The sequence below is a fragment of the Leptidea sinapis genome, chromosome 27, assembly GCF_905404315.1.
Source record: "Leptidea sinapis chromosome 27, ilLepSina1.1, whole genome shotgun sequence".
In the NCBI taxonomy this organism is placed as follows: domain Eukaryota; kingdom Metazoa; phylum Arthropoda; class Insecta; order Lepidoptera; family Pieridae; genus Leptidea; species Leptidea sinapis.
Genome location: NC_066291.1, coordinates 9,454,010 through 9,481,901, shown reverse-complemented (window position 1 = coordinate 9,481,901; position 27,892 = coordinate 9,454,010). Strand labels below are relative to the sequence as shown.

The 27,892-nt window shown below is 34.8% G+C and overlaps 1 protein-coding gene across 1 annotated transcript; it reads right to left on the bottom strand.

Annotated features, from left to right (window-relative positions):
* Nucleotides 1–1,717: 1,717 nt before the first annotated feature.
* Nucleotides 1,718–18,611, bottom strand: LOC126972698 (uncharacterized). Its single transcript, XM_050819596.1, has 5 exons — nucleotides 18,452–18,611; nucleotides 15,181–15,286; nucleotides 6,262–6,422; nucleotides 2,697–2,936; nucleotides 1,718–2,174 (listed from the first exon to the last, which is right to left on the bottom strand). Exons 2-5 carry the CDS (start codon nucleotides 15,284–15,286, stop codon nucleotides 2,016–2,018), a joined length of 666 nt encoding a protein of 221 aa, XP_050675553.1. The 5' UTR covers nucleotides 18,452–18,611; the 3' UTR covers nucleotides 1,718–2,015.
* Nucleotides 18,612–27,892: the final 9,281 nt, after the last annotated feature.

Below are 27,892 nucleotides of genomic sequence, written 5' to 3'. Positions count from 1 at the left end.
TATATAGGAAATCTATAACATTATAATATGTTAATATTTAGCCACGAATATATCTGCAACTTGCACCGGCTTAAATTGTGCCTAAATTTGCGGCGTTATTATGATAGAAAATCGTAGTGAAGTCGAAGTAGTTATTAAGTTGATTAATTAATTAAATCGATAAACATTAACCCCCTTATTCATAATGGTCCGCTAACTTAAAACAGCCGCTAAGGAGTGTTTTTTCTCATTCTGACTTAGGTCAATAGAAGAAGACAGAGTGAGAATTAGCAATGCTTTAAGTTAGCAGACTATTATGAATAAGGGGGTAACAAGTTCCAACAACCAAAAAGTTCACATGAACACTTGTTTTAAAAAATTCTATTAGAAATCCGGATCTTTCGCTAAACAACAAACGTCAATGTTTAACAAAACACGTGTCTAAGCCATGATTAAATATGCACATGTATTTGATATTTTTTTATACGAAATGTAGTATCTAACCTGTTACAATGCGGTGAGGGTGGGGCGCCTGTATGAACAGCCGCCGGGCCTAATCAAGAATTCTTGTCGTTTTTACACATGAACTGTGTACAGCGCCGAAGTACCTAACTTCGGCGCTGCAGGAAAAAAACTTGCCTGCGCTAGACACGACGCGTGAACCTTGCTGCGGTGCGGGTAGGGTAAAGTGGTTCAGTTTTTGTCTTGTCTATAATGGCACCCTACCTACGACTGCCCGAAACCAATTTTAACGTTTACCCGTTCCTCTTCGTCACGTCTGCAGTAGACACGAAAGTGAAATTTCTTAGCGTAGGTATACCTACAAGCGGTCTTAGGCTTCTTGAAAACCCAATATTCTGTACTCTGAATTTTTCATCACCTTGAAACGGTGTATTACTCACATTAATGCAGTAACTTTACTAACAACGGAGCATTTCAAACCAAAACACTAATAGTGCCTGCACATTACTGCTTTGCGGCAGAAATAGACGGAGAACGAGACGAGAAACCTCCCACTGGAGAATTTTTGGAAAAGTTAGACCTCGGAGGACTTAGATTCCGAGATGAAATCTGGTATGTAGGTAAATACCTACTATCTACTAAAATAAACGCCAGGTCAGGACTATAAAAAATAAGCGAGCTTGAAATTGTTACCTATATCAGGTTCGTTGAAAAGTATGAATCATGTGCTAGAATATCTGTGGGAGTCATGAGAAATCATGCAACTATATCTGCACATTATCGAATCCTATAAAAAAGTTTGGACAACAAAGCATTTGTGCGTGAATTACCTACGTATCAAAGTTTCGGTGGCCATAATTCCTCATCTATATCAGGTTTTCTTCTATAAACAGTATTTTTATATGCAAATATGTACTTGATTTGTCGTTAAATATACCAATATTTTTACCCATTAAAACTGAGGATAAGCTATCCACAATTCCTTAAGTATCTCATTTTAAGAACAGCATTTTGTTCTTAAATGGGATCTCTCTGAAAGTGATGTATGTATGTTATGTCATAGGTAGGTATATTGTCAAAGCCTTGATATTACAAATGATAGTAAATTGTAAGAAATGAAGTCGATTGACAATCTACCGTTTTATGATAATATCACAAGTTAAACGGCTTTGACAATATACCTGCAACATATACACACCTCTTGCGAACTTTCACTTTTTTGAAGTCGGTTGAAAAGTAGGAAGGACAATATGATCAGTGTAAATAAAACTAAGTGTTATAAGATAATCATTTACTTCTATATAAGTTATGTTAACCTAATACTTGTGCGATACCAACTTTATACAATAAAATTACTCCCATTCGTCTTGCAACGAAATATTTGCACACGTTTTCTATAATGGAAAACAGTTAAAAAAGGGATAGATAAAAGGTACATTGGTTGAAGTAAAAGGGCATCATTTTTAGTAGGTAATATAAATAAACTTAAATTAGCCACTGGATTTTGTACATTAACGTCAGCTAAGAAGACTTAAGCTGCGTGTTTAAAGTAAGGAGTTTTGTTGTAGCAATGTTCATAGGCGCAGTCCTGGGTTCCGTGACCTGACGAAGTTGAGGAGCTCGTCGCTGTCCTCACACACGAACGGCTTCACGTGATGGCAGGCCACGTCGTGCCACTTGATGCCGTCATTGTAGAAGTTGTTCAAAATTGCCAAGCAGGATTCATCGTTGCCCTGAAACAATGATTGTATAGTCTCAATATCTAACTTTAAAACAGGTAAGATATTCTTATCAAAATAATAGGAAAATGGCGGGTGGACAGTTCCAATCGGTAAAGTATTTAAATTGAATCAGATATAGAAATATTAGTATTCAAACAATAATGCAAGAAGCAATTCAAAGGCAAAAGGCATTTATTTTCTCAAAATTGATTCCTAGAGAATTCTTTTTGATGTCATTTCTAATATACTAGATACTACTACCGCTTCGGAAACAAATGGCGCTCTGAGAGAGAAGAAGCGGCGCAAGAAAATCTCCCAGCATCCTTTTTTTTGCGCTCTTCAATAAAATTACACAATATTGTACAGTCATTTCTATCGCATTTTTTTGGTAAAAAAATAATCCGAACAAATTGTTTGTTCCGCATGAAAAATAATTATTGCAATAGTCTTCCCATTATGTAGATATTAAAGTGTTTTGAAAAAATTGTTTGACATTGAGTGTTCTCCCAACAGAAACGAAGGTTTTAAACGTACCTGAGCAGCTTCTCTGTTATCGGGTTGTTGCTGACCGTAACCCCCAGTGTAGGACCAGTCGCCGGTGTTGCGTTGGGCGGTTGGTCCGATCTTAGCGCCGGATCCGGACCAGAACCAACCGTTGAGATTGGGGGGTTGGAGGTCGGGACGGTCGCATCCAGCGAAATTACATTTACGTCCGGACGTCCAAATGTATCTGACGTTCCCGCGGGCTATTCTTTGCTTCACGAACTCGTTCTCCTAAAAAGAAAAGACAGTAGATTAACAATTATTTATGGAATATTCATTGTACTATTTCGATATTTAAATTCTATTAAAGAGTAGGTAAATGTAATTACAGAATAACATTTAAATACCGGGTAAATGGGCGAGCGTGTATGAAAGTCTAATGAATACGCAAGTGCCTTTGGCTGCATTGCTAGGATCTGACTCTGACTATAAGTCACGTTATGTTTAAACATAAATGTGAAATCCGTTACAAAGAACTGATTACGGAGCAAGGGAAGCCCAGCACGGTCGTCTGTTTCCGGCTGCAGAAGTGGGCAACACGGCTATACTTGAGGTATGTATGCCGCGCTCCACTTGTCCGAGCGCCTTATGAGCGTTCTTATTGTAATTGACACAGCCGGCCCGGCCAATGCACCCCTTTCACGGACTTCTCCACGCTCTACAAACTGATCTAGCGAATGTATTCTCATCAATATTTATGTTTGTGCCGACATCGTTTATATCATTTTTTCTTACTGACACAATATAATTTTTAATATAATAATAATCTATTTATATACGGCTATTCGAAAATCTTCAACTTACAATGCATTTCATGTTTAACCAACCTATATATCTACTACACTTAATTAGGTACAAAGCTTTTGACATTTACTTATTTATTTATTTATTTACAAGTAGGTACAATAACAAATAACAAGATAAAACTATCATCTAATAACAAGTACAGCATATTTTTATGATCCTGAGATCCAATTAAAATTGTACACATCATTCACCAAATACAGTAACATGCCGACCCTACCGTTGCCTTTAGTTGAAAGGCAAAACTATTTGACGTATGTATGTACGCAACAAGTCACAATTTATGCGGATCTTAGATAAGAATAATAAAAGATAAGAGAAGTAGTGAGTAGGAAATTGTTAAAGAAAGTTGCTGGCTTGACAATAGCTTCATTACGTTCATTGACATTTAACCGCTGTGCAGGAAGTGTTTGAAGAAAACGTGGATTCTTTAAGAATCTCTGATTTCCTACTATTTAGGGATGTATAATGCTTTAAAGTTTAATGGATACCTTAATTAATACATTTTGTGTTGGGCAACTGCAGTCTTAATTAAGTTGGATTGACTTATACACAGAAAACAAACCACATAACTACCACTCTGGACATAAAAACTTGTTATACAAGTTACAATAAAAAAGGTACCTAATGTTTGTGATATATTGAAAACAGTTAGTTTGAAATCATTGTCAAAATACATTCCCATATTATATGCCTAATATATTGAATGCTATAACTATTGACTCAAAAATTTTAAAGTGAAACTTTTATTACATCGACTCAAACTTTTTCGTCTGTGTGTTGCATGTCGCGTGACGGTCAGGCGACGCCTATAGTTCGCAGCAGCTGACCGTGTAGTTTATAGACTATTACTCATTTGTGCCAGTGCTCCACTACTTTGTTTGTTTTTGTCAATGTTTAATGTAAATTTTGTTTGTTAGTGTTTAATGTAATCCTTTTCATTCAAAATTTTTTTAACCAGGGCTAAGATACAGAGTACAATCAAAATATTAGTTGGAGACTTAGTCTACTTTTATTATTTCCCATTATCATTCCAATTTTCCAAGTTTTAAATGTCTATAATGTGAAAAAAAGCTTCACTTTTACCGTGGTTTCATAAAACCACACAATCCTTTCCTTTTTTCTACTGCAAATTTAAAATAGGATATATTTCATATATTTTGATGGAAAGTCAGTAACAATAATAAACAAATCCAGTTCGTAGCCCATTCTCCTGGTGGTTAGGTTGAAAGAGATCGTTGTGATGGACCTACAAAAAGTGGTTTTGGTATATTATATTGAAACATAGAGTTTTTCATTTACATTTTCACTTGCTTGCTTCGCTAAGTTGCTAATAAACCAATAACGGTAACTTGGGAGCGCTTGTTTGCGAAAACTTGTACTATTTCTTAGGAATGTGAGGGTAAACGTACGGGATTCCATAACCTTTGCAACGCCTGATAACACAGATATCACAACAGCATTGTAACGAAGTACCTACGTTAAATTTTTATAATGCTACCTACAAATATATTAATAGTGATTCTATTATTTTATATTTTAATTTAAGGTGGTTCGCTGAAGAGAGTTAGATCTTCATAAACTAACGCCAAGCAGGCTGTGAATATGTTTCTTTAGTTGCGTATAGTGCCATTGTAAAGACAGAATGGAACCTGCTTTTCCAATAAGCTTTTAATACCAAGCAATGTACGAATCAGTACTAATGCCATTTTTTTTCAAACAACTAGTTCAAAGCACTTCACGAATCCGGTACGGTCAACATTCGTCGTGTCATCGTGATTAGATCCACTTACATCTTGCAACTTAAGTCCGGCTTACGTCTATTTCGTAATTTTGCATCGGGTAATGCCGCATGCAAAATTAATATACAACAATTTGATAGCCAAGTAGAAAGTCAGCGCATCAAAACGTTCACGAATGACCCTGTTGCGTGACGTAAGCCTCGACTGAAGCTGTGAAAGGATTATAATTGGAATTGGCGTAAAACCGTTATGTATTTGTCATTATTAACATTGCATAAGCTCTTTATTAGGTTCTCACGCTGAGTTCTAACCTTAAACATTTCAAATCTCTGATGAAATTAATCTATATGAAGTGGGGAGAGCTCTTTGAGAATTCAACAGCATGCCAGCATGCTAGACCACAGTGTCGCCTTCTGTTTCGAAAATGGTGAAATTTCTGTGCTACTAAGACAACAACAGTAAACAGAACAGTTACAGAAGTGCAACCGCATTGCCGATCAGAATTTGGGATTTTTCAAGAATCCTGTATGGAGCTCACGAAGCATCCTTACACAAACAATGAATTCACGCTCTAAAGGTTGATGCATCCAGTATAGGGTAACTTATATTTATACAGTTTATTCTTTAGTACTTTTATTATGAAATATTTGATATTTAAAACGCTTTTAAATTTGAACAATATTCATATATTGGATGCAGTACTTTACAAACTAATTTGTAATGTATAATACAGCCATTGTAAAATGCTCTATTTGAAAAGAGTGGCCGTTGAGTTCCTTGTACGTTCTTGAATCGAGCTCTACTTTTCCTAAAATATAGAATATTCAGTAATTACTAATTAGTTACTTAAACATATTTAATGCCGATTTAAAAGCGCTTAGTTTAAGTCTAATTAAATAAAGTTCATTTGACTTTAACTTTGAACTACATTATAGTGGTCAGGGCATAACACTTTCCACTACGTGTGTGCCTCGTCACGCTGTTATCATACAAAAGTGTTGTGTACTTACTTGCGGGGTCTCTAGCGAAACGGCGTCCATACAGTGTCGGCGACATATATTTCTGGCGTCAAGCCAGTCGACTTCCAAGTTGCGTGTTGGCGCATGTTCCCAGCTGAAGAAGTACGAATGGTGGACTCCTCGCGCATCTCTGTATGTCGAATGGCGGACCCCTAAAATAAAAGTTATGCATTATTACTATGCAAAGAAACTGTGACGCTTCAAGTGCAATATGCAGCAGTTTTGTGGCGAATAGGTTGGTTTGGTATCTGCCCACACTGTCATCCAACGGAAACAAAACGTCTATTTTAATAGAAATAAGTAATAAGACCAGCAGACGTCTCAACAGATGTTAAACGACAATATGACTGGACATCACAAAATCTCATTTTCATATCTGATTTTTATATTATTGTCAAAGAACGAGTTTGGAGTGATATGATATAATGATAGGCATCCAACGAGGAGTTTATTTTAACTTCGAGCACCTACTGGGGAATTCGACGAACTAAACCCGTACGCTGTATTACATAAAGGATGTATGGGCGTACTTCAAGGGTTTTAACATATATCTGAGTATGATAAATATATATCCCGCCCCGTCCCAATTAATTTATTAACTCTTTTATAAAATTAATATATTAATGGCGTCGGTAATTGTTGATAGTCTTGTTTTTCAGGTCTCTACTTTGCTTGACCAATTACGACCTGCTTCTTATTTTTAATGGCACTTGGAAACCACTCGGTCACGTCTTTTGCCAATTTGCCTTTTTGGTCCCCAATATCATTTTATATCATACCACATTCCTTCATTTGAAAATTTTCTTTTCTTTCCTAATTGTTTTTTGTCGTACTTAGTCCTGTACCTAACTAAAATTCCTCACACCCCAGGAGGAAATTACATCATAGCCTTTACTCATAATATAATTAATTTAATATGTGAAAAAAGTTTATTCCGAAATCCGATTTAGGTTTTATAAGCAGCTTTACTTCAAGTGGGGTTAATTTTGCGAAAATTTTGGTGTATTTTCCTATTATTTATTTGATAGGTAATGCTTGGATTATACTCCAACACTGACAAGTCTTTCGGAATTTTGCTGGACAGAAAGGATCTACAGTTGCTATTTACAAAGAAGTAATCCAGTTAAGTGTAAATGGTGATTCGTAGATAAACTTAGGATTACGATGCCTAATGATGTATAAACTGTACTCATAACACAGAAGAAAATAATAGTCTAGAGCAAAGATACTCTTTAAAATATTTTTAAATTATGTAAAAGCAACCTTACGTAAACGCACTCAGTTTGGCGCAGTTGAATATTCATGCTGAAAATGTGACGATGTATGAATACATTACATCTACTATATTTTACGTTTATGTAAATCTATTTGTATATGTGAAGACTTCTCGTTCATCTACGAATGTGAAATGTGAACGTACAAGTGTTTCGTAACTAGAAAGTTCCCATGGTGACCTTTCTCGATTCTTCGACGGAGTATTACGCTTTTTGCAAACCAACCTTTCGAAAAATTACGTCAAACAAAAAATTTATGTAACAGACAAGATACTCAGCGGGCATTGTTTATGGAGTCATACATAAAATATTGATTATGTAATTAGTGTTGTTACTCAAAATATTGTCAATTACACAACTTTAATGCTTATTCAGTGGTTGGCACCATATTCGCTATAGGAAAGTGTTTATACGTGAAAGAATTCAATGGAAGATTTCATAACGGTTCAATATAAGAGAAAGTTCTCTGCGGCCATTATTTTATCGATTCAAATAATTATAGCAATTTAATTTTTGACGGACTAACTTCTGGTGTTGACTGCGTCAGCGTGGATTTCAGAATTGATGGTAATCGCTTAACCTTTTAATGGACCGGGAGTTTTGAATGCTTTAAAGCTCTGAATAAATTTAGGTCATAAACTATCTTTACTATTATGACCCTTCCCTATGTTGTTTTAAAAAAATCCCTTTGTCTATGATTGTCAACGAATAAATACTTTGGACTTAAATAATTTATACGCATAGATAGACCCCCTTATTCATAATTCTCACTCTGTCTTCTTCTATTGACCTAAGGCAGAATGAGAAAAAACACTCCTAAGCGGCGGTTTAAAGTTAGCGGACCATTATGAATAAGGGGGAGAGTCTCTTGCTGTTAGACAACTGATAAAAACAGGTCAGGAGTACTAGTTTAGTGTGAGTGACAGGCTACCTCTTACACTCGCGATTTGTATGACAGTGAATTGCTCAAAATATAGGTTAGTTCTAAACTCAATTTCTTTCGACGTTCACACCTGTCATAGTGTATCTAGACGTATAATTGATCTAAGGCTTTGGATGAGGGCAGCGCAGGAGCGATCGTTGTGGAGATTTTTCGCGGAGGCCTTGTCCAGCAGTGGACGTCTTTCTACTGAAGTGATGACGATGTTGATGTTATGATGATTTTAACGCCAGGAACAGACATAAGCTTATTATACCTACTACTCGGCTGAGTCGTGTTAGTAAGTCTGTTGTGGGGCGATGTATATGCTTTTACAACAAGATCCCAGAAAATTTTCAAAACAAAAGTATTACGTTATTCAAAATAATTCTTAAAAAACGTTTGTGTGGTAAAGGTTACTATAACATAAATGACTTTCTTAATGATACCACAGATTGGGACTAGAGCGACCGCCCTCAGGCTATTAAATAATAAGTTTAATTGTACAATATGACTTTGTAAACATATTTTTGATGAAAAACAGCTCGCTGAGTTTGTTGCGCCTGTTCTTCTCAGGCTTGAGGCATTAATTTTGGAATGGATGGTAGTTTTTTGACTTTCAATAAGTGATGTCACATCCTATTTTGAATTAAAATATTTGAATTTGATGATAATGATGATTGTCTAAGTCTATTTACTTCAACATAAAACCACCATAATTGTCTCATTTATACCACTAGCAATATGTGATTGTAATATATCTTCTTATTCTATTCGGTTCTTTTTAATACATTATTCATATATATATTTTGAGGGGCGTGCATATCATATAGACAATTAGGCAGTGCCTACCTCGTTAAGAACCTTAATAAATATAGTAAACTTAATTTAGTTTATTTGGTTCCGTTATTCTATAACCAAACTTCTATTGAGTCGCCACTCATAAATTTTCCTACTACGACTAGTTAGATCTACAGTGCCTACCTTGCTAGAAAACGAATGCACGCCCCTGCATATTTTACTATACTATAGATTTTTTTTGTTAATTTATCAATTATATTTAGCATTTAAGTCGGTACTTACATAATTTTTTGAGACACGTAATATAAAAATAACTACGTTTGTGTGATAATAGTCTCAATATGCTGGTTTTGTAATATGTATTTTTCATTGTATCTATTCACAGAGAGAGTGCAAACAAAATTAATACACTGATTATGTATGGTATGTATTGTTGATAGTTATACCTACCTATATATATATCATGAAAGCATATATGCGTTGCAAATTTTATTAATATAGCAGTCCAATCAATTAACATAAATATCTGTACGCAGGGGTTTTAAAAATTGGTTATGAAGCGGAAGCGCGTTGAAATCTTTTGTATGACAAGTCTCAAAACTAATTTGTTATACTAAGAAAAAACCAAGTTTCGTAGATAACGAGAATAATAATATTCTCACTACATCGTGCACGATATTCATTAACTCAGTGTCAGGAAAGGCGAAATTATTTGAGAAAGTTGTTAATTCATTGCATACACACACACATACACACACACATACACACACACATACACACACACACATACGCCCACAAACACACAACACACACACACACATACACAAAAACACAGACATCCTGTTTGTATAATATTTTTCTTTTGTTACATTATATTTTTAGACTTGATCCCTAGTTTTTGGTACTGTTAATTTTAATTGATATGGAAAAGCGTGGCCTTCTGGCACAGGTTTTCCTCACTTAATAAATGGTCACATCCACTATTATGTTGTTACCATTTTTGTTACTGAAATAAATATTTTTCATATTGGATTGTATAACTTATAAATTAAACATTCTCATGTATTTGAAATATATCTGATTATATTACAACATTATGGCTACATATTGGCTTACATTACAATGGGAGGCACTTTGTATGTAATATAATAGGTACCTATATTGTTGTGTCATGATTTAACCTGAATGATGTTATTGTAACAACACTCCCACTGCACCTTCCCAGAGCCATTGTCATGCTAACTATGAGAATTTTATGCGTGTTTTCTGGCCTATTATGGTGTACTTGTAAAAAAAATAAGAATCAGAATTAAATCATCGTAGATTTTAAATAAACTAATGGTGTGCTCTTTAGTAAAGGAGTACCTCCTGCGTAGGAGTACCAATCTATATTTTTTTAAATAAAAATACGGGACGAGACGAGCAGGACGTTCAGCTGATGGTAATTGTTACGCCCTGACCATTACAATGCAGTACCACTCCAGATTCTTGAAAACCCCAAAACTATGAGCGGCACTACTAATGCGCTCGTCACCTTGAGACATAAGATGTTAAGTTAGTTATTACTATGTTAGCTTTTAAGATTCTTTCTGTAAATGATTAATAGTATAAATAAATAATAATCATAAAAAAGTCTCATTTGCCCAGTAATTTCACTAGCTACGGCGCCTTTGAGACCGAAACATAGTAATGCTTACACATTACTGCTTCACGGCATAAATAGGCGCCGTTGTGGTACCCATAATCTAGCAAGGAGCCTCCCACTGGTAGATGGCGTTAAATGGGTCCAGTTCAAACCGTCATTCGCGCATTCCTCATGCACCGCATTCCTCATTGTTTTTAAATAAGCAGATAAATCTACGTCAAGCTGTGTGTAATGTTATGAAAATAGTTTTAATTCGTTTTCATTGTTTTATGAGATCAATTTAACAAATTTGTCTAGTTGCCGGGTCATCACTCGGTACCGGGCCATCAAAATAATATAACCGGGTCGCAATATTTACTTGACTTGGATAAAACTATCGTCATTTCATTTTCCGAGAACGTGAATTCTTTAGTAAAAATAAGCAGCATCACCATACTTCTTTACCTAATGGAACAAGCTTGGGTTTAAAAGTATTAAGTGGATCAAAAAGTGACTGTTTTAAAATTACCGGGCAGAACAATATTTGGGAACTTTGGCATAAATAATATAATATTATATTACAGAAACCGAAGGAGTATTTGACGATTACTTCATTGTCATAACTTTTATTAGCATTTACCTGCGTATCTCCGTTAGGCAGTAGATATATCTAATGTCGGATGTCCACGTATTAACATTAATAGCACAATTGCGACAAACAAAACTTTCTATGCGGGCCGTAAACTTAAAATATTTATTACTCTGTAGACTATAAAAGTAATGGATTTACATTTAAAAATTAAGTTTATATTATTCGTATGCATATACATTTGAAATTCCCCGAATAAAATTCGCGTAAGTTTTATGATTGTATGGAAACACTTCGACTGCCGAAGACTGGAAACGTCGCAAATATGTCGGTCTTAGTGAGTCTTAACATGTTTGGGCCGTTTTTTCTCGAGACACTGAACCGTGGGGTCCAGAGGCGCGGAGAATAAACAAAGTACTATCAACGCGCCTCAATAGGGCTAATGGAAACCCAAGCGCTGGCAGTTGAGAGAAGAGGTGTTGCCAGCATTCTTGGTACACTTCCTGTAACCTTGGTTTTAACTTCATGTATTCATACAAAGTATTGTAAAAATACTCATATGCATTGTTTTATTTTGAATGAAATGAACATAACATGTTGGAAGCTAATTATCTTAGGTTGTGTTTTCAATCAGAGTTGAACAAACAAATCAAGATTTACGGAATTTGCCGCATGCAGACGTTTGGTTTAGTTGGTAGAGCGCTGGGACATAAGCCGAGAGGCGCGGCCGCGGGTTCTAATCCCTCGTCGTTCATAAATTTTGGTAAAAAAAATAATTTGTATATTTAATCCAGGCAGCTCTCACTTTCTATCACTATAAAATGACAAATTGTTATGAAAGAGCTTGTTGAGTAGTGTGAGCTAACATTAGCCGCTCAATACCCGCAGCCCACCTGTACTTGACCTATATGCGCTCTAAACGATGGTGAGTTGAAATACAACTTAAACTCGATAATTAGAGATGTTAGTGTCATCAGTTCGTATTACACGGCGATAATACTGCAAGGTGAGCAACCTGTCACGAGGTGTGTTGAGCAATAGCAGCAATAGCTACAAATGTACGTTCGTGACCACTATAATGTGCATCTTTGAACTTAATAATGGTAGCCGTTCACTTGTAAAGACTGCAGTATCAAACATATAGCCTCGCTTTCCAATCTATCTGTTTCATATAAGGTCATCTGTGGTTTGCAACCGAAAAGAAAGAAACCTGTAATTTGAAACAATACATAAATGTATTTGAGGAGCACATAAGTACTTGCAGGTGTGTCTTCACAATGTTAATTTTTTCTGCAGCTAATAGTTTTTACGAGTATTTTATTGTTGCGGGATACCCATTGGTACAAATATTCCGAGGAATCTATCTATAGAATGTTATATTACATCTGCTTAATGTATTGGCATATTAAAAATTTTCTAATATAGGTCTAAAGAGTCGAGACACGGACCACAATCAAAGTCATAGTACCTCCTTTTATTTTGAATTTTTCCTGATAAACGTTCCAAGCCACAAACATCACATTTAAAGGAATTCATGTTTAAAGTTTAATAAATATTAGTGTATTCCATACATGTGGGTTGGGCTACTAAGTCATGATGTCATTTAAAGAGTACAGTAGGGCTGCCATTTTTTGTCTGTCCGTTAATATGAATCACGTGACCAGGTTTGTGTTCTTAACTCAATTTCGATATGGTTGTGGTTTGGAACGTTTTTCTGGAATTGCGTCCAATAGTCCTTCGAATAATATATAAATCTAACACTTGGTACGTCGTTTACCTCAGCTATCCTACAATAACTACTAATTTATAAAAGTGGAAGTCTGAAGATAATAATTACTTGGATCAACTGCAACGGAACGGCTAGGCTCACGGCTGCGTTACAATAAGACTGCAACCTGTATTTTTTTAATATTTGTAATCATTGTGAGTTATTTGACACGGTAAAAAAATTATCGGATGATCCTGTTGGTGAATGACTATACTATGGTAACGAGCAACTATCAAAATATATTTATCAATGTCAGGTTGGTCTTTTTCTTAACCCTTATTGTTCTTTTCTAGCAGTTTCAGGCTGGTAAGATTGTATTAACTATCTTTTTTCTATTAGTATGCGACATCTATTTGTGTTTCGGTTTGAAGGTCGGCCGGAATAAGTAATGTAGGTAGGTACTATTGAATTTAATGAACTATTTAGATTTAACTGACTTAGCCCAATCGCGATATCTCTCAAAGTTATGGGTTTTCAAGATTTCTGCTGTACCCTGGGTAAGACTTTAAGTTCACTTATGATTACCGAGAAACAGAATAGTAAATATTGTGTTATATGAGCAATTATTAAAAAGAAAAAACAAGAGGTTGCGAAGAATAATTGAGAAAAGATTACAAGTCACAGGTTCAAGATTTATATACTTCTATGACGGTCCCCCCAAATACTCAAAATGAAATTCGTGTGGCGATGTATATTCGATGTAAACTAATTTGTATGTCTTGTTTGCGTGCAATTTTGTTTTTTGTCGAATGTCATGTTGAGACCGGGTAGTAGGTACCTTGTTACTTTACTGGGTAAATTGATGATTTACTTGGTAATATTGAGTCCTCAACTGGTTCTTTTGACAGCCGAACGGCAACGTTATGCTTTAAATAGTTGGACGCGGTCCGGTACTGGTTGATGGTATGTCGGTTGGTCCATCACACAAAATTATTATTTTTACCGTCCAGACCGTATCGAGTACGATGGCAGACCGATTGTTGCGAGGCGCCGTCCGATGGTTCGGCCGCACCAAATCCGATCATGTGTTTAGGCTACAAGGCTTGAGCGAGGTTGCGATTTATCCTCTTGAGATATTAAACCGCTTAACTTGTAGTATCTTAGCTGATTGCGTAATGATTCCTCTTACTAAGATATCACAGTCCGTCTGACCGTCTGTTCGTTACCGCCACATAAACCGCAAAAGCTAGATAGGTAAACTATTCCAATGCACAAAGGTTAAATAATATACATTATTACGATATTATTATTGTAATAGCCGATATTATGATAGTTGTATTAATAAACAGAGTGTATGCCAAAATGGGTGCCAAGCAAATAAAATATAAATAAACCTCCACAAAAGTATTTAAAGTACTGAGTGTTATACTTTGTACGGACTACGGAGTTAAGGTTACCTTATTGTGCATTTTCACAAGGCACCCGTATTGGTTTTTATTTATTTTTTTGTAGATTGTTTATCTTCCTGAACTCCTGTTGCATGCGCCTTGCACATATTAGTAACCTATAGAAATATTTAAATAGATATAAATGTTTATATATTTAAAATGGCAACATATTCCTTGCTATTTGTCCGATGTCCGTGTGTTTTTTTAAGAGGGGGCGATTGGGAAGTTGTGTAGACCGCCCATTGGCACCGCAACACCAGGGTCGAGAGATGCGTTCCCGGCCTTTAAGCTCGAAGGTCCCTTAGTGATATTGGTTCGAGAAAACTATAACCAGGAATTGATTCCCCACCGTTGCTGTGCGAGGCAAGAAATTCCTCGCTAAACGCGTGATTGTAGAACACCAGACGTCATCAATAAACCTTAAGGTATCAATCTGAATTAATCGTCTGAGAAATCCCCGTGACATTTGCAGTAGAAATATTTTTCGACGCAACTGGTTTTCTATTTACTTTAAATCTGGAACGTTGATATCCAAATATATACATACTGTTAGCACAACTCCTCGGGTCTGGTAGAGCAAGTCGCCGCTGAGCATCAGCAACACACAGGACGGCAAGCAGTGCTGTCAGCGCCAAGCAGTTGTGCCGGCTCATCTGTCATGACAATACAAATATTACTTATTATTATTATTATTATTATGTGTTACTTATGTTAATTAACAACTGGTAAATTGTAAGTAAAGGCATTTAGTAAGTATACAAATGATTTAAGTTTTCTTTAGTATTAATTCCGCCAATATTTGTTTTTAAAACAAATTGTTTTAATAATTATGGATTTCCGCAAAGTAACGCCTAATTCAATATTTTTTTTTTGCATTTAGTAAGTATAGTGTAATATGTAGATGAACATTCTTTTGTTATTCGGTAGATTTCTCGTGATAGGCATCGTCATGCTCACTTAAATGCCACTGCTTGTGGCGGCGACGTGGGGCGGGTCGTTCTCTTCCCTAAAATATGGTCGAGGGAGGTGAAGGCTGGTTCATGCGTCTGGAGGATCTTATTACCGGTAGGTCTGCTTCATCTTTTGCTATGTGCTTTTTTTTAAATTCCTATAATTAATTATCTTAAAGTTAAAGTTATTATATATTTTATTTAATAAAATGCTCGCATAATGCCTTTATTTATTTACGGTATGTGTAGATTGATGCTGACTGTACTCAATAACTCTGTTTATAATTATTATTAATTTACTTTTTTTTTACTTGCTCGTAAGCCTTTCAGTTTTTGACGTATGAGTATTTTTGTTGCGTCACTTTGCATATGGTATTGAAATGATTTGTAAAGTGCAATAAAAATAAGAAAGTGTAAAACCTAATCTGTTTTGAAAAGAGCAACCTCAGAGTTTCTTGCTCATTCTTCTCTGAGGAAACCTGCCTTCCGAATCAGGTGTATGAAAAAAAATGACATAGTATTTCAAGTGTAATAAGATTTACCTATGAAATAAAAATATTTTTGATTTTGATTTGATTTAAGTATGACTGACACAATGTTTTCAGTTGATTGTCCTTATTTGTTGACAAAAGTGTTATTCAATACGCGATAATCGCATTTTGTTTGATAGCTAGCTAATATATTTTTTTTAAATCGAGTTCTGTGTTTATTTTAAAAAATACTTAAGTATGTTTATTGTTAAAAAGTTAGTTCTTACATTACATCTTAATGGAGCCAGCCGTTTGTGAGTTTAGCTTTAGACGTATATTAAATTCCCAGTTTATGCGTTTAATAAAAAGTTTTTTTTTATATAGCAGACAGAGGCTACAATTTTATGTATATTGGTAAAATATATTTACTGGCTCCACGCTCTGTCGGACATTTCTCGGCTCATGAATTAAAAAAAACAACAACTACGATTGAAGTAACATAATATTACTGCTTTTTGAGAATATTTTTGTGATAATAATAATTTTGTAAGGCCGTCCCAACTCACTATAATATTTATGACTTACGCTTACCAATTTCACAAGTTGAATTTAAAAGGTAAACATATACCTCAGTGTAATAACCAAAACAATTCAACCAACGAAAATATAAATAATTTTAAAAACGCTGCAAATACTGCATTTGTACCTACTACTTTTATATTCTTTGGTAGTAGCCCACAAGAGAAACAGAGTTGACCGGTACACTAAAATTATCGTTAATAATGTGTTAATAAGCTTTTGTGCATTAGAAATAATTCACTTGTCAAATGTTGAGATCAGATCAGATTTTTAACTTCACATCACATTATGTATTGTAAATATACCTACTTATACTAGCTTTTACCCGCGACTATGCCCGCGTTGTATAACTACTTTGGGCAGTATTTTTTATATTGCAATATACTTTGTTAAGAATACACATACAAACTGCTGTGGTTAATACATTTTTATAAACTACCAACCATAGAAGTTTCATTCCCCTTGTTCATCCCCACACAGGTCGAAATTTCAGTACAAATTTTTATTTATTTGTTATTAAGTTTCTAAATACAAAGTGTCATATATGCGATAATGACGATCTTCCATACAAATATCCGCCCCTGTTTTAACCGCTCCAAGCTTTTTATTTGCGATAAAAGGTCCTTTCCCAAGCTCAATTCTATCTCTATAGTTACTAAATTTCATCAAAATCACTTGGTTTTGACGTGAAAGCGTAACAAACAAACTTACATCCACATTAATAATATTAGTACAGATGTATTGTTTTTAATATATTCAACATTTTTAAGCATATGTTTAAGAAGACTTGCCAACAACGTAGACAAAGACTTAAAAGAAACTTATTTAACAATTGACATGTCGCAAAATCGTGACGAATGGAAAGAAACACAAATTAGGGCGACGCGGACGCGAAGTAAACAGGAAGAAGTCTCGGAGCCGGAAGAAGAAAAAACAAACAATTTCGCATCGTAACTTAAAAATCGTTAAAAAATAGTTCTTCACTCATAACATTGAAATAAATTATGCCTTAGATATTTGGAAAAAATTATATTGATGTTAATTGTTTTACCCGCTGGTCAACGCTTTCAATAGAATAGTAATAACTTACTAATAAATAAAGTTAAGTAAAGCATTCAATTTCCTGATAGTATTCTCATACAAAACGTTCAGATGTTCCTTAGTACCTCCTTTTATAATTTACCTACATTACTTAACTCCTAAATACTTCCCAGTATTTGCACCCGCACAATTAAGCTATTATTATTATATAATAAGTAGTATTGATTACTAAAGTAGAGCTTCATATGATCTGATGTTTTATTAATATCTTTCAGATCAGTTAATACGGCCCAACGATGCACTGGAAGTGTTAATGTGCTAATTTAAATATTGTTAATGAGTTTACTTTCTTTTATTTATGCAGGTGATGTTGCCCGAGGACAATCGATACGTGAGATGAATTTATTTTGTTGTATTTGTGAAAGCAAAACCCGCTTCACTGACCTCCTTGTAGCATGCTTAAGCGTTTGTATGAAAAGGTGCTCCGCGCGAGAAATCTACGATTTGGGACGCATTCCATAACGGAGGAAAGCTCTAAGACATGATTATTACATGAAAATATTTATTGCAATTTGCAAAAAAAAAAATATTTGTAGGTATAATTTAATACTATATTGAAATTAAAAAGTAAAGATATTATAACAAATATCTATCAATAGCAATAATAGTAATGGACCTAATATATAAATTCCTCATTCAGCATTCTGGTAGGTGCGGTTAATAAAGCGAAACGACAGCTAAGTATCAGTGGTATAGTGTAGATGCAGCACGTGCGTACCTTGGTAATATGTTGTTTGGCGATCGTAGTCAATGGGCGGAGTGAGCAGCGCACGGCTACGGACGTCGGACGCAGGCGGTGGTCGCGACGGTATGGAAACAACTGAGGCAACCGCCGCCTGCCTCTCTAATTAAGCCTCCGACATTCATTCACTTTCACTTCCAATATGAGAGAAGATCCGCTCTTCCCCGCTTCTCGGAGACGATACCACCGCACTCGACGTCACTGCAAGCAACAAGTACCTCAGTCACAGATCCATACCCGAACAGACCTTCAGGAGGTCGCGATTGCTCGTATCCGGATACACAAACACGGGTTTACATAACCCTACACCAAACATAAAGCTGTTTGGGTGTGACGATGTGCCAATATGTATTTACGCCGGAGTTTCTAAAGATTTACACCGTGGAAGATCAATACAATTAGGTACCTATAGTAATATGTAACATCATAACAGAAAGAAAATTTGTATAGATAGCATTATGCATCCGACGAGCTGTATATATTACCTTCTTCGTGCAAAGCTTCACGGAGAAGATTGAAAACTGTTAAAGATTATACAAGACCTTCCGTAATTATTGCTTTGGATTATGTGGGCCGTACTGAAAGTTTCTGGACTGGCCATTTTTAATACAATTATTTAAAAACAATTACGGTATTTGACAACGCAATACTTCGGTAATAGGTTACAATTGAGATTGTGTGGTTATTAGTTAATTTTACACTGTAGCTACGTTTTGAAAATTATGTGGCGGCAGTGCAATGAATTAAACTCGAGAAAATATTACCACCATGTTTTTTTATGATTGTTACTCTGTATTGTTATGTGAACAAGAAAGCTGCTAGAGACTCCAATTGACATTTGATGATAACGCTCCATCTCATAGCTCTGTGTATTCCTGATACAGAAGATCTCGGAAGGTCGCCCGGCGGCTACTCTTACGGAAACTAATATTGACACTATAGTTATTCATTCGTTTATAATATTGACCGTCAATCACATAATTTAGATAAAATAAATCGGTCCTTAAAAACATATCTACATGGATCGGTGTGAATAATTTGTCACTTAACGCAAGTAAAACAAAATGTATTAAATTCTCCCTACCAAATATAAAAAGAAGTATCAAGGAGTATAAAACCTTTACAACTTGTAGATTATACCTCGTTTCTCGGAGTCGTATTAGATGAAAATCTTCAAAGGGGTGCTCACATTGAGACAATCTCAAATAAACTGACTGTTTACTTTCGCCACCAGACGGATTTTAAATCTCGCCGATGACACTAACATAGCGAGATTGATTTTTTTTATTTTAGTTATTTCCATAGCATTATTAATTTTGCTATGGGGGAAACCAGCTGATATCGAAACATTTGTTTTGCAAATAAAGGCGATTTGGGCCATCTATAATCCGAATTCTAGAGAATCATTTAGAAATCACTTCAAACAAATAGGTGTTCTGACAATAGCATGCCAGTTCATTTATAATAATATATGGATGATTAATAATAGAAGGAATGAATACATTCAAAATAAAGATATACATGATATCAATACAAGAATAAGAATTAAAGAGCAATTCCAAAAAAATATGAGACTCGGTAATACATACAAAACTCATTTATATGTTCTTTAATAAATTTCCAAGTAATGTTACATCTCTAACTCCTGCTAAATTTAAAAAAAAAACATGAAGACTCGCCTTATTCAAAAAGCCTACTATACGATTAAAGAATATATAGAGGATGTATGGAAAACAATGCTCCTGGTCAACCTAACATAATTATTCATAATGTAAGGATTGTGGAATCTCATGAATGTAGCACATATCTTTAATATAATTATACTAGCTGACCCGACAGACGTTGTTCTGTATATAATAAATAAAACAATGTTTTTATATGAATTTGTCAATAATATATCATAACATCAAAAATTACTTCGTAAAATATGCACCCTGCTGTCGTAATGAAATTGTTTCACAGCAGAACTGTCAAACCGTGCGTCAATAAATCTCTCATAGAAATTATGTATGGACACATCAAAGGAAAAACAAATTTGTTGTTTTTATTTAATTTAGCAGCATTTTCCTATTTACTCACCGTTTAAACCTTCCCTGGACTTCGACAAATAATTCAAGACCTAAATTTGCCAAATCGGTCCAGCCGTTCTCGAGTTTTAGCGAGACTAACGAACAGCAATTCATTTTTATATATAACTAGCTGACCCGGCAGACGTTGTTCTGTATATAATAAATAAAATAATGTTTTTATATAAATTTGTGAATAATATACCATAACATCAAAAATTACTTAATAAAATATGCACCCTGCTGTCGTAATGAAATTGTTTCACAGCAGAACTGTCAAACCGTGCGTCAATAAATCTCTCATAGAAATTATGTATGGACACATCAAAGGAAAAACAAATTTATTGTTTTTATTTAATTTAGCAGCATTTTCCTATTTACTCGCCGTTTAAACCTTCCCTGGACTTCCACAAATAATTCAAGACCAAAATTAGCCAAATCGGTCCAGCCGTTCTCGAGTTTTAGCGAGACTAACGAACAGCAATTCATTTTTATATATAAGATTATATTATATTATTATATAAGCAACAGCATCTTTACACAAACAATGAATTCAAGCTCTAGTGGTTGATGCATCCCATATAGGGTAATTTATATTTAAGGATACAGTTTATTCTTTATTACTTTTTGTTAAATATTTGGTACTTAAAATGCTTTTAACTAACACAATTCATATTATCAATTAGAGCCCATTTGGTAAAACAATTTAGCAGTGATTAACAAATTAACATTAGGAATGAAATTACTCTTTTTTGATCATGCTCTCAACTGGCGATAGGAGTGCGAGAAGATTTTATTTAATAATTTTATGAAGTTTTATTTAATAATTTTTAATTATACTTGTGTTGTTTGTTTGTAATTAATATGTTACATTTAATAATATTATACTTGTTCCTATGTACATGTGGAAGCCTATTATTAGCTCGAACGAATTATGTTTGTTAATTATTTTAATGTATGTAAAACCAGCTGTTGGCTTTCTTAAAAATATTAAATATAAATAAATAAAATAAATATATTGGATGCAGCACCTTACAAACTGATTTGTTTTGTATATTACAGACGTTGGAAAATACTCTATTAATTGAAAAGAGTTGCCGTTGAGTTTCTTGTATGTTCTTCTCACGAGCTCTACTTTTTCCGAACACATGAAAGATTCAGTAATTTAAAAGATATATTTGTAGTGACGATTCAAAGCGCTTAATATAAGACTAATTAAATAAAATTTATTTGCCTTTGACTTTGACATACTGATGGACAATCATAAAAAATATATTTCTGCAAATTCGTACTGAATTAGATATTTTAGTATGAGCCTAGTGCAAAATATCTGCATGGTTATGATAGCTTTGCACTCGATGGTCCCCGTATGATAGTCATTGCCTGTAAATTATTCTACAATAACGCTATATAATCAAAGCACAGTTACTGCAGATTCGTATGGTAGGTATGCTTGCCTAGAGTTTCAAAAAAGTTTGCGATATAATGAGAACCCAGAAATGAGCGTCATCTACTTTTCGGAACAGTATTCCGCTATCATCATTATATTTATTTATTTATTCAACCGGAAGACGTCTTTTGCTGGTCAAAGGCCTCCCCCAAAGATCTCCACGACAATCGGTTCTGCGCTGCCCTCATTCAGATCGCCGGAATAGATTAGTTTACGCCTAAGAAGTCTATAGTACCCATTTACGTACTGTAGATTTTTTTTATTACAGTAAAATCATACCTAAGCAAAACACAATTAATACTCTGTCGGTCCTCACATCATAATCATATTCTTAAGTTTAAAATTTGATCACCCATATGATTTCTCTTGCAAGCGCTATCCTTATTGCTCTTAGAACTTTGAAGAGAAGCTATTGATATTTCTTACCTAGTTGCAACTTTCAATGGTAATGCATCAGCCTCTATCAAGTCCTGAACTATGAGCGCAATCGCATTTTTTTTAGCAGAACGGCAACTACGGCACCTTACTGCAACAACAATGCTGATCCGGGCTTATCGCCCCCTGCAGCAACATTCTCGCTCCCCCTATGGAAACGGGCGGGTCATTGGGACGTGAGTGGTTGCTCCTTGCTGTCTACTTCTTCTTATAATTAAATAAAGTCATATTGTTGTTGAAGGAGCGGATGCTCCCCTTTGTGGTCATCTGTTGGATTTGAGGGAGCGCCTGTTCCTTAAGGTGCCTAGGTCTAATCGGGTTTGCGCGACAGTCTTCTTTCCAAAAAAAATTAGGTGTTGATAGAATGTGAATGTATTTTTTGGAGCGGACTACTAGTAGGTATGATGAAGTTATTGCGAACACTCTAGAAGATGGGGGGCAATCAATTAGTCTAGAGTGTAGACGAATGTAAAATTGAGGCTTTATTATTTTTATGATCAAGCCAATTTTAGTGATCGTATTTAGAATTAATTTGTTCCGGGTCGTGTATGTATTTCGTGTATCGTCACGTGCATAGTTACGTCAAATTATTGAAGAGTGAAAGTGATATAACGAATAAGCTGATGCTCGATAAAAATATTTCTCAGAACCCTTTCGATTTAATAATATATCTACAATTAATCTATCAATATAATATAGTTTCGACAATATGTTAATCACAATATCTTTGAAGTGAAAACTTCTAGTATTTCTCTAGAAGAAAAGAAAGAAATTAATTTGCATACGTAGTTAAACCTGGCGAAACATGGGAAACTTTAAGATTGTGCCATCATAACAATAATAATACAATGTTTTTTTACCCAAATAAATAATTTGATTGATAGTATGGGCATTAAAAGAGACTGACCTATCACCCCGGCTTTGAGGCAATCCTTCCAGTAATCCTAGCTAGTAAAAAATTAAAAAAAAATACTAACTTCAAACATACAAAAGTTAGACTTTCTTCTTTTTTTGAAGTTAAAAGGCGCGTAGGGGAAAAAATATCAGAGTATAAACGATGCGCGCGCACACCGACAGCCTTATATCGACGACGCGGACGAGACGAGAATTACATAAATTTCAATATGTAAAATAAAAATAATCATTTCTTTCTCATTATATAACAATAATTTAATGATATTTAAATAAACGTTATTTACCTAAATTATGCGGTTAGTATATTTTAATTGGTTGTTATTAAATAATATTTGCATACCTTCTTTATTACAATATTGAAATAAACATTTTAACCCAGTAGGTATTCAAACTTTTTCTACAAATTAAAAATTTGAATCCTTTGAATTAAGTAATTGGTTATTAACAACGTAGTATCCATATTATTATGTGTATGTTTGCGTACTGGAAAGGACCATTCAATTTTTTGCAATAAAAACGATAAATGGTAATAAAAATTGGTTTTCAAATTCAAATTCAAATATTTTTATTCAAAATAGGATTAATAATCACTTATTGAACGTCAAAATCTACCACCCATTCAAAAGAGACTGCCTCAGACCTGAGAAGAATGGGCGCAAGAAACTCAGCGGGCTTTTTTTTTATATAAAATATGGTTTACAATGTAATATCGTACAATAAACATTTATAATTAAAGAGCCTGAGGGTGTTCGCTTTAATCCCAGTCCGTGGTGTCATTAAGAAAATCGTTTATGCTACCTTTCCCACACAAACGTTTTTTAACAATTCTTTTAAATTTCGTAACACATTAGTTTTGTACATTTTCTGGGATCATATTGTAGAAGCATATACATCGCCCAACAAAAGACTTACTAACTCGACCCAACCGTGTAGTAGGCATAACAAGTTTATGTTTGTTCCTCGTGTTAACATTATGAATGTCACAGTTTCTACAAAATTTCTCAATGTGCTTATGAACATACAAAACATTATCAAAAATGTATTGAGAAGCAACAGTCAAAATGTTTATTTCTTTAAATTATTCTCTTAATGATTCTTTAGGACCTAGGTTATAAATCGCGCGAATAGCCCTCTTCTGCAGCACAAAGATAGTATTAATATCGGCCGCACTGTCCCATAACAATATACCATAGGACATAATACTATGAAAATAACTAAAGTATACTAATCTCGCCGTATCTATGTCAGTTAACCGTCTGATTTTCTTAACCGCATATGCTGCAGAACTAAACCTATTCGCCAATCCTTCAATATGGGGGCCCCACTGCAATTTGGTTGCTAAATATTAAAAAATTGGTTATTACAATAAAAAAATTTAGGAAAACGGTTGACCCTGAAAGCCAACCCTGCAACTTCCCGCAAATTCCATACCAGTTAAAAGTTAAGTTAGCGGGCGCTTAAAGTTGCACTTTTGATGTTTTTGAGCTCTTCGAGTTCAAAATGCAATTTATGTCTTGTTTTGTGCTGAAAGAGATAGCTTTTCTATGCTATTAAAGTCTGATAGAAATTTCACATAACACTGTTTTTTTGAATTTTCAAACCACAATAACTTTTTAATAATTTATTACCTCTCGGATTTTCACGCAGTTTTAAGCCTCATATAGAATCTTTAAGGTTGAATTGATCGAATTAAGAATTTTGGAGTAATTTAACGTTCACTCGTTTCTCTCGAACAAATTTGACCGCCTTTTTCGGTAAAGCCATTTAAAAGTTATACCAAACAGATTTCTCAAATTGTACCGGTCCGAATCGGTCCAAATTGTATTCAAAATCTAAGTTTGGCGAAGCTCTTTCGACTAGCGCCAACAGCGATGAAATCGATCAAACCGGTCAAAACTTAAGGTTTTATAAAAGGTTTGCATGCTTACACATATACAGACATAGTGACACCCTCGCGAGAGTAGTCAGGGACAGGGAAGCTTCCGAGGACCTCAGAACGTCGAGATCTGATGAAAATTCTATTTTTGCAAAATGGGGTAAACCGAATAACTTCCCGATTTTTTAAAAATATCAATTTCCTTAGCAGGAAGTTAAAAATTGTTAATTTTATGTGTATGTGTAGATGTAAAAATGAATTATGCATATTATTTGATTGCATGCAGCAGATTTAGTTGCAACCACATAAGAACGATGTGGGTCAATGAGGTCGTAAGTTATAACTCATATACCACTCATACACCAATGTATGAGTAGGTATGTATGTTGCAAAACTTTATACTTATTACATTATGGCGCACTACACTAAATACAATAGAACGCTATTGTAGCCAAGTACCAACTTAACACAAATACATTTTTGAAATAGGCCCATTGTTATTTAATGATAAAATAGGCAACGATTAAGCTAATATGGCGCCTATTTCTGCCGTGAAGCAGTAATGTGTAAGCATTACTGTGTTTCAGTCTGAAGGGCGCCGTAGGTAGTGAAATTACTGGGCAAATGAGACAACATCGTATGTCTTAAGTTGACGAGCGCAGTTGTAGTGACGCTCAGAATTTTTGGGGTTTTTCAAGATTCTTAGCGGCACTGCATTGTAATGGGCAGGGCGTCTCAAATACCATCAGCTGAACGTCCTGCTCGTCTTGTCCCTTATTTTCGTAAAATAACATTATATTTGAGAGTTGTGTTGAGTATCTTTCAGAAAGAGGTTGTAGTGTATCTGATTTCATGATGACCATAAATCAATGTCAGCTGAAAGCTAGTTGTCAAAGTTATCATTATGTCATCTCTAGCGGACGTGCTTTCGTGATACAGTCAGTCCGCTGTGAGCGACGGAAGTGAGTGGGCGCGTGTGTCTGAGCCGATAATATTCAAGAATATACTACAGAGGTTAATGTCAGAATTTATTTCTCTGATGTAGATGAGGAGAACGAGTAATATTGGTATGTAAGTGTAGTTAATTTGTTTTCGTGTCGAGTACCTGGTACCGGAAGGAATTAAATCTACATATTATATGGGTGATGCTTTTGATATAGGTATATATGGGCGCAAATCGCCACCTACCGTCAATTGTTTGCAACTATTGATATTTATGTTTAAGTTTGTCGTTAAAATGAATATATTATTATTGATATATCTGAAATATATAAGATTTAAATACAAATAGCTATTTGTAAACATAAAACTGTTATTTATTAAGGTTAACTAATTTAATAGACACTGTTTTGACTGTTTGATTATGATATGTTTTATTTATTGTTAAAATACTTAATTGAATGTGAAAATGTTCAAATTAATTTGTATTAGAATTAATATCGTTATTCTGTTTCAAACTTTATTATTTTATGCATTAAGTCTTTCTTAATTATGTTTCGAAACTTGCTTGCAGCGCCATCTTCTTACTTCTACCAAATTAAATGAACAAACTATTATATAAATCATTTGAAGTTATATAAATTCACTAATACATTTATTGAGCTGTATTTAGGAATTATTTTACAACACCTAATTGTATTTGTGTTTTAAAAGAAGTTGTATCTACTCTGTTTCATCTATTGTACGGAAGCTATGTTTCATATATTGTACGGAAGCTATAAAAGCGGTTGTTTTATGTAAAGACGGTTCATACCTATACCAGCAGTTGTGCTTGAATAAACTGAGAAATTATTAGTGTTGTATTTCTTCATGGTGGACCCTGGTCAAGGAAACCCTGGCGTAAGGCCGACATATACCTGCCAGCGGATGTAGACTAGTACAGATAGGTGTACCAAATTGTGCTCATTTTGTTAGTATTGATGAACGTTATCTACTACTGGAACTCTATCTCAATCAGACTCAATCTCCCTCCCCTCTTCTTGGATAAAAACGTCCTTCATTTTCGTGACACTTTATTCCGTTTGATCCGTAAAAACTTTACCCTCATGCGGGCAAAGTAGTTTCACTTCAAAAATGATCCCAAATTCGTTTCCTACACCCTCGAGAACCTCGAAAACAATATCCATATTGTTGAAATCATAATTTTGCGCGGCAGCCAAATTTGCCATTCAAAAAATGATCCCAAATTCGTTCTCTGCACTCTCGAGAACCTCGGATACGACGGCGTTTTTGTGCGGCGGCCATCTTGGATTTCAAAAATGATCACACAATCGTTCTCTTCACCCTCGAGATCCTCGGACACGATATCCATATGGCTGAAATCATAATTATGAGCGGCGGCCATCTTGTATTTCAAAAATGATCACACAATCGTTCTCTGCACCCTCGAGAACCTCGGACACGATACCCATAATGTTGTGATCATAATTTTGCGCGGCGGCCATCTTGGAATTAAAAAAAACTGCACGATACAAGGCTAGTAGGGAAGCCCGAGAGTAAAAAATACTCTCCCTCAATCGGTGTCAATCTCTCTCTCCCTTGAACAAAAACGTCTCAAATATCCGTGACGTTCTTTTTCGTTTAATTTGTAAAAAAAATTGCCCTCGTGCGCCTAAAGTAGTTCCACTTCAAAATGCATAAAAATATCACAGCATTTCGTACTCTTGCGCAACCGT